General features: G+C 44.0%; 1 protein-coding gene and 1 long non-coding RNA gene across 3 annotated transcripts in view; one reads left to right on the top strand and one right to left on the bottom strand.

Annotated features, from left to right (window-relative positions):
- Positions 1-13,156, bottom strand: part of EXTL1 (exostosin like glycosyltransferase 1) — a 59,509-nt gene extending 46,353 nt beyond the window's left edge. Inside the window, exon 1 of the mRNA XM_083455272.1 lies at positions 10,485-13,156. Within this exon, the coding sequence (XP_083311398.1) occupies positions 10,485-11,422 (938 nt within the window). The 5' untranslated portion in view covers positions 11,423-13,156. The remainder of the gene's footprint in view (positions 1-10,484) is intronic.
- The window catches only part of LOC310684880, a 46,914-nt gene that overhangs the window by 21,693 nt on the left and 9,889 nt on the right, over positions 1-15,332 (top strand). Inside the window, exon 3 of one of the 2 annotated variants that reach the window (XR_014514922.1) lies at positions 512-609. This is a non-coding gene — a long non-coding RNA (uncharacterized lncRNA). Of the gene's footprint in view, positions 1-511; positions 1,091-15,332 lie in introns of those variants that run through there. The other variant, XR_014514923.1, reaches the window with a different exon arrangement.

The raw sequence follows: 15,332 nt of genomic DNA, 5'->3' as shown, positions 1-15,332 counted from the left end.
ACTGAATGTCCATGAATTCTGGGAAATAGAGAATAGGAGGCACTGCTGGTCTCCTTCCACCCCTACAGAGGAAAAGGAGGGGGCTGCTCCTCAGGTCTGCTGAGCTTTGCACCTTCCCAGCATGATTCAGCATGGGCCCATTTCCTCCTGCAACAGACTTTGAATCCCAGTTCAACCATTGGGCAAGGTTGATTAGATTCCCTGCCATCCCGTTCCTGATGTAGCTCTTCACTCCCCACTTCTTCTGTGGTGGACAGGATACCATTTTGAGGTTTGCCTCAGGTGCCAAAATATATGGAGCTAGCACTGGGCTAGTTCATACGTTCTGGCACTCCTCTCCCTTTTGAAATTGTGCATGAACCTTCTGTTTGGAACACTCACCTCACACATGGCATGATGGTAGGGTGTCTTACATTGCCCATTCGATACCAATGTCTTTGTCTCCAGTTGTTCAGACATCCTGGGCCCTTATAGCTTAATCCCACTCTATTGTTCTCTCATGATGTTGCAGTGGAGCCCCTGAAAACTCTGACAGAGCCCAAGACTACGTGATCTCCAACAATCTGACAGGCGCATTTTCCACCCTCCTGCGTTCACAGGAAACATTTGGTATGTGCAAACATTTATTTGGAGGTGTAACATTTAAGGCCTGCAAATATTTGAAAATGCAACCTTCAGGAATGTGGGGCCCATAAAATCAGGCTCATTTACCCTCAGAATCCACAAGGATGAATTATTTCCTCACAGCATTCAGAGATCTGGTCACGGTGCGAGCCCTAAAACATCCTGAGAAGTTTGACTCAACGTTATAGGGGGTGTGCTGTTTTGCTGTGCTAGATGAAGAGGCAGCCCCCTCTTTTAGGTACTCCACAGCCTAGAAGTAGTGAACAAAAGGTGCTTTAATAAATAGCCCATTAACCTGCTCTTGAGTACTAAAGCATTCAAAAGAACGCAGTGTGCCTCTTCATAACTGGGAACCTCGATAAGGCAATGTTTGCTAAGTTAACAGTTCCACTAAGTTCAAGGTGCTGGTACTGCTGTACAAAGCCCCATAAAGCTTGGGATCTGGATACCTAAAGACCACCCTTTTTAGACCCAACCGATAACTGTACTCTGCAGGAGGAGGTCCATTCCCTTTGGAAGCCCCCCCCCCTTACATATTAGACAAGGGGTTAGCAAACCTTTTCAGCAGGGGGCCGGTCCACTGTCCCTTAGACCTTGTGGGGGGCCAGACTATATTTGGGGGGGGGGGAATGATGCAGGAGCACCACGAGCCCCGGTGGCTGCTTACTAGTGTCGTGTGAGTGGCAGGGGCTGGTGGCGGCGGCGGCAGCGGCAGCAAAGGAGGGACGATGAGCAGCGCGCAAAAGGGCTCCAGAGAGGGGCTGCTTAAAATGGTGGCCCCTCGAGCGCTGCTGCTGCTGCTGGCACAAACAAAGCCCAGCCCCCTTCCTCCTCTAGGCAGGACGGGGAGAAGCCAGGAGGAGGTGCCGCCACCGCTGCCATGTGAGGAAGAGGGAGGGAGAGGGAAAGAACGTGCGCGCTGGCGAACCACACAGTGATTCCCGGACTATCCGCAGGCCAGATCCAGCCCACGGACCTTAGTTTGCTGACCCATGTATTATTAGACAGTCACCGCCTCTGTTGTCTTTTGGTGCCTGCCTGGTATTGAATCCCTTCCTCTTTCAACAAGCCTTTAAAGCAGAGCTGTATCCCAGTCTGCATCTGCACTGGATTTGAATGATTTTATAACTGAAATTGGTTTTTATATCTGAAACTCTATTTTTGAAAGTACATTTAACCAAGAAACCCCATTCCCCTCCTCCTACCCCACCCCGCCCCAGACATTCCATGCAGGTTAGTATGTTCCAGTTACTTAAGTAGCAGGTAAACTTATGAAATACTTCATGCTGCTGGTTTTGATCTCTGTCCAGATCGAGCGTCTCTTCCATGTCTTCTTAACCGGTTATTCTAAAATGAACCATGAGTTGATGGTGGCTACACTGTTTATTCAACACATAGGAAAAGACCAGTACTAAACAGTACTAAAGTCATCCTTGTTTTTTGTATGCCACAGTGCTCCAAGTCCTCTCTTTGAGGACTATATATTAAAAAGATTTTTGGTACTGGGATTGTTGCTGCCTCACTCACTCCCCCCCCCCTTTGTGGGCTTCCCACAGCCACTATATCAGCCATTGTGAGAACAGGATGCTGGACTAGATGGGCCAATGGCCTGATCCAGCAGACTCAACTTAGGTTCTTATGTCCCTAAGTTGTTTTGTTAGTTTTTCCATTAGGGCTACATTCCACACCCTCTCCCATTGTGCCACTAAATTCATGTTGGTAGCCATCTCCCAAGGTTGAATAATTAGCAGTCTAGCGAAACTGCTTTTATTGCGGATGGTTTTTTTATGGATAAGCACTTTCAGATGTTTCACATAAAGTGATTTGTGCATAGAATTAAATAAATAAAATACATAATTTAGTAAACTGACCGCAACAGTTTCTAAAGAATATTTCATAGAGCATTTACCTAAATTTCACCATAGACCTGCTTGCATTTATTGTGGAATAGGGTACAACTCAAAAACATTCAGCCATTCTTACTGTCTGGAAAGTTGTTCATGGCAGGATGAGGAAAGCAGCATGGATTTACGGTAGATTGCAACTGTGCATATTCATATGCATGTATACTATGAGATTTCCTTACTCATATACTTAACTGAATAACATGTGTGGCATGCATGTCTCTTATAAGAATGTCAGAAGAGCCAAATTGGATCAGGCCAAAGTCCCATTTAACCCACCATCCCATTCTCACAGGGGTCAACCAGGTGCCTGTGGGGAGTCCACAAGCAGGGCAGGAATGCAAGAGCTCTTCCACTTGTGTTCCAGTATGCAGAAGCATGCTACTTCCAGCTGGAGGTAGAACCTAGCCATTGTCTCTATTAGCCATTGCTAGCCTTATCCTCCAGCATCACTCCCCAAATTACAAGAAAGTGTAGACTGCTACTGGTGAATAGAGATAGGCCACGTGCACACCATACATTTAGAGCACTATTATACCCACATTTAAAGCCCTGTTATGCCACTTTAACAGTCATGGTTTTCCCCAAAGACTCTTGGGAATAATAACTGGCTAAGGCAGACCTTCCAAAATTTCTCCGATGAAAATAGCGACATTCTAAGAAAAAGCAGGACATTCCAGGATCAAATCAGAAACCGGGATGGCTTCTGTAAATCCGGGACTGTCCCTGGAAAATAAGGACACTTGGAGGGTCTGTTAAGGGTGCCAACAGATATTAGGAGACACGCACACCCCATTCCCTTCACAGAGTTACAGTTCCAAGAGTTCCCTAGGAAAGAGGGAGTGACTATTAAACCACTCTGGGATTGTAGATGTGAGGGGGATAAGAGTTTCCAACAACTCTCAGTACCCTTAACGAACTACAGATCCCAAGACTGACAGATTCGCCCATCCCTATATCAGGGAGATCAAAATGGCAGCTCCAAGTCATCCAGCTCTGATCACTGCAACGCCTGCAGCCATGGGCAAGCCTGCAGGACTCCCCCAAAACCTGGAATCAGTGCTGATCATTAATGTAGTCTGTGTACTCAGATCTCTGTGCAATCGCTATGAATTCCAAATGTCACTCATCTCTCTGTAAAAATGGTGATGACCCCCACTATGTGCCAGTAGTTTAACGCTTTACTATCTGCCTGACAATGTCAGAACTTTCTCTGATATCAAGTTTCATTATCTTTTCTCCCTTCTTCTCCCCCCCGGCATCTAAGTAATATCTTTAATTTGTATTTTTTTTCTCTAGACGGTTTAGACGATTCAAATTTTAGCCTCTGAATGAATTGCACATTTTGTTATTCTGTTTTATCTGCACGGCTTAATGTTAAAATGAACATTAAAACAATAATTTTTAAAAGAGTTGAAATCCACATCAGAAATACGTTGCTTGGTTACTATTTATATTCTGGTTCCATTTAGTTAAAACAATTGCTTAATGTTTTCAAGATCATAGCAGATGCCAAATTAAAAATTAGTGGATTTGATGCATTTATATATTCCACATTATTCTTGTACAAAAATGCCCAACCTTCTAGGGCCAGAAACTCTGCTTGGTTTATGGACTTCCCGTAACAATCAGGGAACAAACGAATTAATTTGGACGTAACCTCAGATTTCCAGAGGCTCAAGTTGTAAACCATCCCATTTTACCTCACCCTTAATAAGGACTAGGAATATCTTTCTCTGCTATGCTAATTATTGTTCGGTGATTTATGATGATGTTAGATATTTGTGGATTATTCTGTTAAATTATTGTGTTTTCATCATTTTGACCATATATATTTTTATTAGGAAGCTCAATGCTCAGAGGTAGGAAGGGGAAATAATATGACAAAACAAATAAATAAATGCAAAACGAAAGATGCCAATCGTTCATTGTACCATCAGATACTCCTCACACCTACTGAACACGCACACCAGTGTTGTGCTGTGGTCAGTGTTGAACTAGAACCTTGGAGCTCACGTTTTAAATCCCATCTCAGTCATGAAGCTCACTGGGTGAACTTGGACTGGTCACTGTCCTTCTGCCTAACCTTTTCATTTGATGTTTTAATGCAGGTTATAAACCGCTTTGAGATTCCCCCCCCCCCTTAAAAACATAAAGCAGTATAGAAATGAAATGAATAATAATAATACCTCACAGCGTTGTTATGAGGGGAAAAAGAGGAGGGGTTGAACCAGGGAGGAAGATAGGATATAGATTTAATAATAAATGAATGAAATAAATTCCAAAATGAGATACAGTTTTCAGTCAACTTCAGAGAAGCATACTTGGTTGACTGAATAAATGCAAGAAGGAAGAGAGGGAACAGGATACTTTCTCCAGGGGCGGCTGGCAGGTAGGCCAACGCTCGGAGGAGCCAGTCTTCTGGCATCACAGTTTTCTGAGACAGGGCACAGCAGACACAACAAGGGTGCATTGGGAGACCCAATCCAGTGTTCCTACTGGTCTGCTTGCACCGCACCAATCTTGTTAGCAGCCCGTTATTCCCCCTCACAGTTCTAAATCCCAGAATGGTTTCACAGTCCACCACTCTTTCCAAAGGAATTCTGGGAACTGTAAGACTGTGAGGGAAACGAGGGTTTCCTAACGAAGACTGGTGCTCTTAACACCTCCCAGGATTCTTTGAGGTAGCCATGACTGTTTGAAGTGGTATGATACTGCTTTACTCCATATACGCCTACGCCCACTTGACAGCTTCAATTTGTGGAACTGGCACATAATATGCCACAAAATGCCCTCTCCACATTTGTAAGAACTCAATATTTTAGCATGGCAGCACCTACATTTTGGAACTTCCTGCCTACTGATACCAGGCAAGAGCCGTCACTGTACTCTTTTTGGCGCCTGCTAAAAACATTTTTGTTTAGGCAAGCCTACCTAGTTGTTTAGAAAGCTGACGCGAGTTTCAATCTGTGTTTAGTCCTTTGTTATTTTAACTTTTTGAAAGTCTTCCATTGTTGCTGTTAATTTTTCTTATTGATAATTTTATTGATTTTTCTTTTTTGTAAACAAGGGTGTGCATTTTTTAATGAAATAAATAAGTACATAGTGCCAGGTGGGTCTTGAGTTTGAAACAACAGGGCTGCTTCGTGCATCCACATTCGTCACATGAGGATTTCTGCGTCAAGTGACGGTGTGCATGTGCAAATGACTCACCGGAGGTCAAGCACCGACAGACAGCAATTTCATATTCCTTCTGCATCGTCTCAAAACCCAGTACAGTAAGCTAGTAGAGTCTGTTCACACATCTGGCAAGGAGCCATCAAGTGTTGTATAATCAAAGCGATGTCCTTTCATGTGTGAACTGGCAACCAAGAGCTTTTTCTAGGTTGAGTGTAATCCAATATTTACTACAGAACAATCACACAATGAAAGCATGATTCATCACGGCTGGAGGTCTGGTTTTTGTTGTTGTTTGTTTTTTAAAGAATCCTGTCCAAGAAAAATAGGAGCAGGTTCTCTCGCCTTTCATTTGGCTAGATTATTTGACCTTTCACAAAGAGCTGCCTGGGAATCCCTGAATTTCTAGACACTTCACCTTCTTCCACCCCATCAAGAAAATTGAGTAGCGGTGTACTTGAGGATGGCGTGGAAGAGACAGGAATGATCACAGAAATTATTTGCCATCTGTTATGTTCCTTGAAACTAAGAGTCAAGCTCTATGCCAGCAAAAGCCTGCTGATTTCAACAAACTTGAAATGTCAGCAAACAAAACAAAACTCCAGATCATTTATCCCAGCTTTGGTCATTCAAATCTCCTAGCTTTCCTGATTCAACATATATATCATGTGGTGAAATTTCATCTGTGTCATGACATTTTTGAAGCACTGCACACTCCCAAGCTTTAAGGATTTGGGGGAAGCAGGTACAAACCTTGATAAGGAAAGAGCTTTGCACTGTGGAACCTCAAAGTTTGACACGTTTATTATAGCACAAGATTTCCTGAGTCTAATGAAGTGAACTGTATGTCAAAGAAAATTATTATTATTACTAATTTAATTTCTATCCCTCCTTCCTCCAAGAGCAGCCTAGGGCAGCAAAATACCAAAGTAGTAAAACAATGCCATGATAAAATAATATGAAAACATTTTGAAAACATTTTGAAAAAAATTAAAACATCTAAATTGTTTAAAAGCAGGCAGAGTTCAAAACAGCTAATAATTTCAAGGCGCTAGCACCTTGAAGTGGGCCTAGTAGCTCACTCCGTGCTTTCAGAACCGGTAACACAGGGTCCTGTCAGACTGCCCCACTAACCGGCCTAGCAGCTTCATTCTGCACCACCAGCAGCCTCTGGGCTGTCTTATGACATAAATGTGCTAGTCTTGAAGATGTCACAAGAGTCTTCTGCCCAAACCTAATTTTTTATCAAAATGCCTGGATTTCCCAAAGATCTGGGGTCTAGGTCTTTTAAATACTTGAAGTCATAGTGAAGATTTTATGCACTTTAAACACCACTGATCCAAGCTTTAGCACTGCCAGTATATTCAGGAAAAGAGACTAGCCCTCCTCATTATCAACAAGAAGAATTTTACAGGATGACCAGCACACAATATCTTCCAAAAAGAAAAATAATAATAAATCAAAGAGTGGTTATACAAGAGAAAAAAAGGGGGAATCAACTATCTTCCAGTTTTCAAAAGATGGTTTGCCTGGCCCCTTTGAGTACCGGTAAATTCTGACTTGCACAGGGCTAGTAGCTACTTATAGTGTTGTCTTGCATCTCACCCAGAATACAATAAGCCATGGTTTCCCAAACTTGGGTCTCCAGCTGTTTTTGAACTACAAATCCCATTATCCCTAGCTGATGGGAACTGTAGTCCAAAAACAGGTGGAGACCCAAGTTTGGGAAACCTTGCAATAAGCAAAGAGCTCCATGTCACAACTGAAAGAATACTAGATTGTTCTTTCTAAGCTTTAGAATCTAATGGTCTGCATGGCAAAAGGGGATAAAATATTATTAAAATAACCAAACCATTTAAAGCAGGCTTCACCAACCTGGTGCCCTCTAGATGTTTTGGAGCAGAACTCCCATCAGCCCCAGCCAGCATGTGCTTCCCTTTTGGAAATATTAATATCCTACCCAAGAAATAGAATAATACACCCTGTGCAGGCATCCTTCAAGACAGCAAAGTCAACATGCAGGGGGTGGGATTGTACCCCTGGCTGGGACCTCTAGGCGTTGATTGGGCCTTTTGCACAACTCGGCTAGGCATTGTGAAGAGGCTCTGTACACAAGGTCTGAACAACACGTTGGAGGTCAGAGGGTGCAATTCCAATCCTCTCTCCATGCACTTCAAGGAAGTCTGGGCAGGGCTTTGTTCTGTCTATTGCATGACAAATAAATAGGTGATTCTCTCTGTAGACCAGAATATAACATCTCAACTTGACTTTTGAAAATGGGATTTGCCATACATAAGTTATATCATTTTTGTATGGGGTACCACTCGAGAATTTACGGTATCTTGGCTAGTCACCTAGACAGAACTTTGTCCTATAAGGTGGCAAAAAAAAATTTAAGTGAATAAACCAAAGGAAATTAAAATAATCATAAAGATCCAATTGTGTCGCTGTGTGAACAGAATGGATGCAGAATGAATGCAACCAGAACTTTCCCTTTCTTTCTTTCTTTCCTCCCTCCTCCCCACCCCACATGCACTCCCTATGTGTATGTGCTCTGGAAAGTTGGCGCACTCTCCAGAGCAGATTTGGCCCTCAATCATCATCATAATATAATTTATATAATAATGTATTATTTTATACCCCCTCCCATCTGGCGGAGAGGGGAAGAGGAGAGACTCCATTGCAGAACAACTCCCAGAATTTCCTGGTCATGTCAGTTAACATCAGAGACAGCCCATGACTAGATGTTTAGTGACAAGGCACTTTCTTGAAAGTAGTGATAATCTTGTAAACCTCCTTGATTATTCAGCATTTGGCAACTCACCCATCAATTTGGGACGGGTTAATGACTAACCCACCACAATTATTATTAAAGCAAATGACTGGGACCAGTGATGCGCTTAGGGCACAATCCAAAAGCGCACCCCACTTGTTTGCACATGTTTACTCAGAAGTAACTTCCACCAGGTTCAGTGGGCTTGTTCCCTTCTCAAGTGTACACCACATTACAGTAGCCTTCATAAGCCTGTCGGACTACAATCAGGGAGACCGGTGTTCAAATCCCCGCTCAGCCATTAAGTCTCTCACCTACTGTGAGGATAAAATGGGGGGGGGGGCACACACACCACATATGCCATCTTGAGCTCCTTGGAGGAAAGTTGGGATATAAATAAATTATACAACACCCATCAGCTCCAGCCATAGGCTTTATTACAGCCTCAGACTTCCTTAAGTCTCTTATAACTACTTTCTCATCTATGTGCTTAGCTTCTACTCACTAAAATCAGTTATGCAGCTGTCGTACTCACACTTATTTGAGAGCAAATCCCAGTGCATACTGTGAGGTTTACTTCTGAATAAAGCATGCATACAATCAGGATCAGACTTATAGCTGCCTTACATCACCTGGAACATGATGGGTTTTTAATTGCCCTGAGTCATTTGTTAGAATACTAAGAACATGAGTGCAATATTTTAAATTGCTTTAAAAGAAAAATTCTTAGCATTCATTGGCTCAATAGTTTTTGAAATAATAATGGCAATAACATATTGACTTAAGAAGCCCAGTGACAGTGAACAGAAGTCCAAATTCATTATGCATTTTGGATCCTGATAAAATATTTCTGAAAAGGGGTCTCAATTGGATCAATAATTCCAGAACAAGAATCAATGTTATGTCACAGATGAAGTATCCAAAACGTCTAGTGCCTTGAGTCCCCATGCCTTTCTGAAAATGATATGCAAGTCATACCAATTTGCCTAAAATAAAAACATGCAGATTATCTGAAAGTAAAAGAGTAACTGCTGCCTGCAGTGTTGAACATGAAGCACTTTTATTAAGGCCAATTAGCACTGGAAGCTTGCAAGTCACACAGAACCCTTCAGGCTTAGCTGTTCAGAAGAAAAAGAAAGAAAGAAAAAGAAAAAAGAGGCAAATATTTGTTTAGCCATCTCCAATATGCTATAGAAGAACATAAAAGACTAAAGAAGATAGCTTATGCACAGTAAATTATGCAAAGTAGTGCAGACCACATAAGTTTGCATGATAAAAATGAAGAGTACCAAGGCTTGGATAAAGAAACAGCCTTCCGTCTCCAGTACTTCTACCCCAATCCCAGAAATGTGGGCGCTGGCTGCAGAGACTCAGCATTGAGAGGATAGCACTCTGCACATGTTAAGAGGCACACTCTTCTTTACTATCATTTCACACATTCCAGAGCTAAGCTCTGGCAGTGACAGCTTCCAGGGACAAACCCTACTGAGGAGTGGCTCAACCTAAGAAGTTTGAGCAAACAAACCTGGCAACATTCACACAAGGTTACGCTGACACATCATTACATGAGGGTCACGCTACAAATCCATGTAACAAGGCTTTCGAGATATCTTAGCTTTTTGATCCTGGAAATTCTGTTGCACTTGCATTTTTTATTTGCTGAGTCCTCTGTTTGCCTCACTGCGTGAACATCTCCACCTAAGCATCTTAGAAGCAAATTATAGGACTCACCCAACACATTTCAATGCCTGAGGTGAGAAATAAAAATCACACCTCACACATGCTTATTAAAACGGGACATGGCTGATTGGGAAATTGTTTTGCACAAGGAGTTGGAAGGAGTACATGCTCTTGGCACAGGACTTCTGCAGAATTTCCCCGTGGATCCTGACCCATGTTGATCATAGCCACTGGCATCCCTCACTGCTGCCCTAAACTGTACCCAAAATCTACCTTGCCTTGTGGTATGACCTGCCCCAGAGAGTCAGAAAAAGCATTTCACTTACTTTTCGTAGTCTGTATTATCCTTGTCACACCGCTTATCCTTGTGTTTCACCCAGTCTTTGCCGTGTTTACACGTGGTCAGGGAAATTATATCTTTGCCATTGTGGATATGGTGGAGAGCATTCCTGGTGTCTGAACCAATACCGGTCAGGTACCTTTTTCCTTTGAAAACCAAGAGGTACTTTTTCTTTGGAGGGACAGAGGTCTTTTGCAGCCAGCCTCTCTCCCCACCTTTCCGGGGATGGTCCTTTGAAAACAAAGGGATGGAGATATCAAAACCAGGCCGGAAGTTCTCCACATAAAAGCTCGCCTTGGCTAGGATAGCCTGACCAATGTCAAAGCCCAGGTCTTCGGTGTAATTAGGCCACGTGCCAGAATAAAGGTTGAATATGAGGTGGTTGCGGCCATCGTTCCAAAGAGGGAAACCTTGGATTTTTTCATTGATGTTGTGGACATACTGTACAGAGAGGTGGTCTCTGTCCAGAGTGTCAATGTTTAGGACAAAGAGACAGGCTTCTTCGGGATTGGAGGTATAATACCGCGACTCTTCAATGGATGTGATGATTTTGAGGTAACTTTCTGAGACAGGGTCCCCTCTTTCCAAGGGGTAGACAAAGACTTTGAACCCATGTTCCCTACACTTGGAAAAATCGAAGCAAGTGTCCATGCGGCATCTGCTGTTCTTGTAGATGCTTCTCCTCAACTCCCTCCGGGTTTTGAGGGACAACTCAGCATGGTCCCCATCATCACTTTGGAGCTCTTCAGGATCTGCAAAGTTCTTCAGGAGAAATCCATCTGCCCAGCGGGGCCAGCTCTTTAGCCCTCCAGCTTTCTTGCTAGAGAAGAATGGGAGGCGCCTGATTTGGTCTCCTCCAAATAAGAAAAGCAGAAGCCAGGTGGCAAAGAAAGTCATGAAAATGTATTTTTTCCGGGCCTGCATAGGTTCATACAGAACCCTCAACTCTTTCTTTGAAAGAAGGAGGCCAGGATGGTCATTCAGTCGATCCAGAAAGGGAAAATTATTCAGGCAGGTTCAAAAGAGGCAAGTAAATCAACTGGAGCTAAGCAGGAGCCCAAATCTCAAAAGTAGTGGAGATGCTGGTAGAAGGACCTGGAAAACTGTATTAACCTTTCCAAACCCTTTCCCATCTTCTCTCTCTCTCACACAGGCACCGCTGCTCCTTCCACTTTTTGAAGTTCCGTTTCCTCCTTTTCCTGTGCCTCGAATTCTGATGGCAACGCTTTCTTCTCCTTCAGAGTAGCACCGCTTAAGTTCTGCTATATGCAGCCTACCTTATCTCCCTGCCCTTTGAAGATGGCAAAGCATTACAGGGCCCGTTTCTCCACAATGCAATGTTTTTTTATCGCAGCTTGCAACCACCCTGAACTGAGATGATTGTTACTATTTCCCCCCTTGCCACTTTCTGGTGTGAGTCTTGTGCTGCTGCTGCTTTAAATCCTCAGTGAGGCTGCCCTCTTTTTCTTCCCTCTTCAGATTTTAAAAAAAAAACAAGTCGTCCTGTGCCTTTTGTATGTTGCTTTCAAACCACTCTCTTGCCCAGTCTGCGGTTGCAGATTTGTTTTGTTGCTCTTAAGTCCCGGTATCAGTTTCGGGGACGCCACAGCCCTGCCTCTTGCTGCTACGCACACCCCTCTGGGGAGTTCACCCTGTCCTACTCTCAACAGATCAGCCTCTCTCTGGATACTTGACTCTGCAACTCGAGGATCGGCCTCTCCTCACACGCCGGCCGGGTCCGAATCGGATCCTTTGCCTTTAAAGACTCGCACCGGCAGACTTCAGCAGCTTCTGCCATGGACGGAAGACCCACCGAGCCAGGGGTTCCGGGGCCACGTTTCTCAGGCGCCTCGTCAAGTGTCAAGGAGCGTCTGAGATGCAGGAGAGGGTCCCGTCTGCCCTTTTCCCAGCGATGTCCATCGACCCCGCTTCTTTCTCTCACCCCCCCCCCTCCTTTTTAGCTTGCTCAGGAGTTACAACAAGCTTACATTCCCAGCCTCATTACAGAAGCCTTTTGGAGGTCCTTTAAGACTAAGCTGCGTTTTTGATATATTAATCTCCTTCTCTTTCCCTTGATCTCCTTTAGTTTATATTCCCCCTCCCGCGCCTCCTTTCTCTCTGATTGAAGTTATTTCTGTCCCTGAGCGGTTCTGTTTCTCTCTCTTAAAAAAAAGAAAGAAGAAAAAATCAACCTGTCACTTTTCTCCATCGGCTCGGACGTTAGAAGAACCCGATCCCCGCCTGCTTTTGCCCCGTGGGATCTGATCCCTCTACTTCGAGTTGCACTGGCCTCATGATATGCACTGGGAGAATTCCTCGGAATAAATCGGAATAAATCCTGCGGGGCGCCAACCCTGGGCTCAGCACCGCCGCCGCCTCGCCGCACACCTAACTGCCTCTGGATCGCTGCGTGCCGCGCTCTCCTATGCCATTATTCATTCCGCGTCACTCTCCGTTGACCGGCCCTCTTGCTCCAGTCAATAAAGCAACAAATGGCATTCACCTCTCCTCTCCTCCATCCTGCATCTCGGCTGCTCTTAAACCCCTGGACCGCTCATCTCTCGGTCTGGCCGCCCCATCTCGCCTCCTGCTAACCAGCATCTGGTCCTTGCTCACAGCGTTCCAATTCCACCTTCACAACATTCCACCACGCCCCCCTCGCCTGCCATTCGCTCTCCGCCTACCAAAAAGGCGTGGCTGCCTGATAACCCTTTCCTCGCCTGGAGGGTTGGAGGGGAAGACCTTGTTTTTTTGACGGGGGGTGGGATTGAAGCCTTCTACATTTTTCCCTTCCCATTGGCTGCTGTCAGTGCTGCTCCTCGTCGAGAAGTGCCGGTCCACGTGGCCAGAGTTGCCCACCACAGAGGCAAAACGGTAGCTCGGTGGTGGAGCACGTGTTTTTACTTGGCGGGATGTCTCGGGTTCAATCCCCGGCATTTCCAGGTTTGGAAAAATCCCCCTACCCCAAACCTTTGAGCAAGGAGAGCACTGTGGGTGTTGTTGTGTAGACTACGGCTCCCATCACCCCTGATCATTGGCGTGCCAGGATTTTAGTTGGGGGGGGGATGGCCTTTGGTGGGGACAGAACAGTTTGCTATGTATTTTTTATTGATTGGGTGCAGCTGCCGCTCCCTACACCCCCCCCTCCCACGCTACATCCATGCTCCTGATCATTGGTCATGCTGGCCAGGGCTGGTGGGAGCTGGAATCACAGAATCATAGAATTGTAGAGTTGGGAGGGACCAAGAGGGTCATCCAGTCCAATGCCCTGTGATGCAGGAATCTTTTACCCAACGCAGAACCCGAACCCATGACCCTGAGATTAAGAATCTCATGCTCTACCGACTGAGCTATCCTGGAACATCCATCATCATCATAATTTTATTATTATGATTTATGCCACCTTTCGGCTTTCCGTGGTTAAAGCCATGCTCAAAGCAGTTTACAACATGAAAAAAATTACATAATTTATAGGGTGGTTTCCCATATAATTCCCAAATTATTCAAGAATCACGTACAGTACTTACATACTTCTCAGAGTTGCCAATTCTTATTTGCATGTCACATGGTCTCAATCAGCCATTCACAGAATCTATCCTGGTCGTCTCATCAACCCTGCTTCATGTGAGCTTCCTTTAAAAATATGCCACTGACATCAGCCTTTCCTTTGAAATAGGAGATACACACTCCATCAAGTCAGGGTTTTAATTACCAGAGATTCGGAAGTGCTGCTGCGTTTGATGTCTGCAAAATATTAAGGCGAGATCCATAGCTGTGTTTGTACTACAATGATTTAACTCCCCTGTTGGTTGCATCATGGAAAAAGGCAGGACAGTGTATATTTTACTAATGTTGTCGCTCTTTGGCATGAGGATTCCTGTTCAGATAGCTCCACTATATGTTATCCCAATAGTATTTTGGCCAACCACAAAACTATCTGCCTTTATGCAAATATGATGCTTTATGAAGGTTAAGGATTCCCCAGAAACCAAAAGGCAGAATCATGGTTTGAACCAGATGTACAAACCATAGTTTGTGTTAACCATTGATTCATATTAAATCTACACTGAGGAAACGATTGTTAATAAGGCAGTTTCCTCACATCTTCAGACTCTCTGCTTGAGAAGTGATAATTGGGGCCAGCCCTACCATTAGGTAAAGTGAGATTACTTCCTCAAGTGGCAGATGCTTGGGGACAGCATTGGAAGTCCCTTGGCTGTACCACTTAAACCTTCCTACAGCCATTCCCATCTGCTGGAAGACAGGCTTTAAATCTAATGTCACTTGTTCCTGAGGAAAAATGCATAGGCTTGGGTTGTAAAACATGTATTACTGTACATCTGGAATTTTAATCGGAGTTACAGCAACAAACCATGTTTAAGTGTTATATTTTGACTGGCCCTAGGTAGGCATAAGTTTAAAAGTTTCTGGTATCTGACTGTAACGGGTGGGAAGCTTTTTGGCTCCTAGGTCCAGATCCTTGTCAGGAACTGCCTTATGGGCTAAATTTGACAGGTGCATGGGGCTGTTCATCTGTCAGTCACATGATGCTATTATGACACTGCATGATTGACAGGTGTGCAGGGGCACAAACATATCAAAATCCATTTCGCTCAGATCTTAAAACATTTTCAGCAAAGGCAATGATATATATTTACTTACTTCAAAAACCTATACTACACTTTTCAACTTGGCGGCATAAAAGTTAATTTAATACAAATAGAACAAGTTTAAAAAATCAGCCATCAATATAAAATAGAAAACAGCATAAAAGAACAATAAAACAGCACTTAAGACAGTTTATTCAACCGCAGCTGAAACAGAGTTAAACACC

Source organism: Podarcis tiliguerta (genome assembly GCF_965153285.1).
Source record: "Podarcis tiliguerta genome assembly, chromosome: 8".
NCBI classification, from domain to species: Eukaryota; Metazoa; Chordata; class Lepidosauria; order Squamata; family Lacertidae; genus Podarcis; species Podarcis tiliguerta.
Note: the sequence above shows the minus strand (reverse complement) of the source record. Positions and strands in the feature narration are given on the sequence as shown.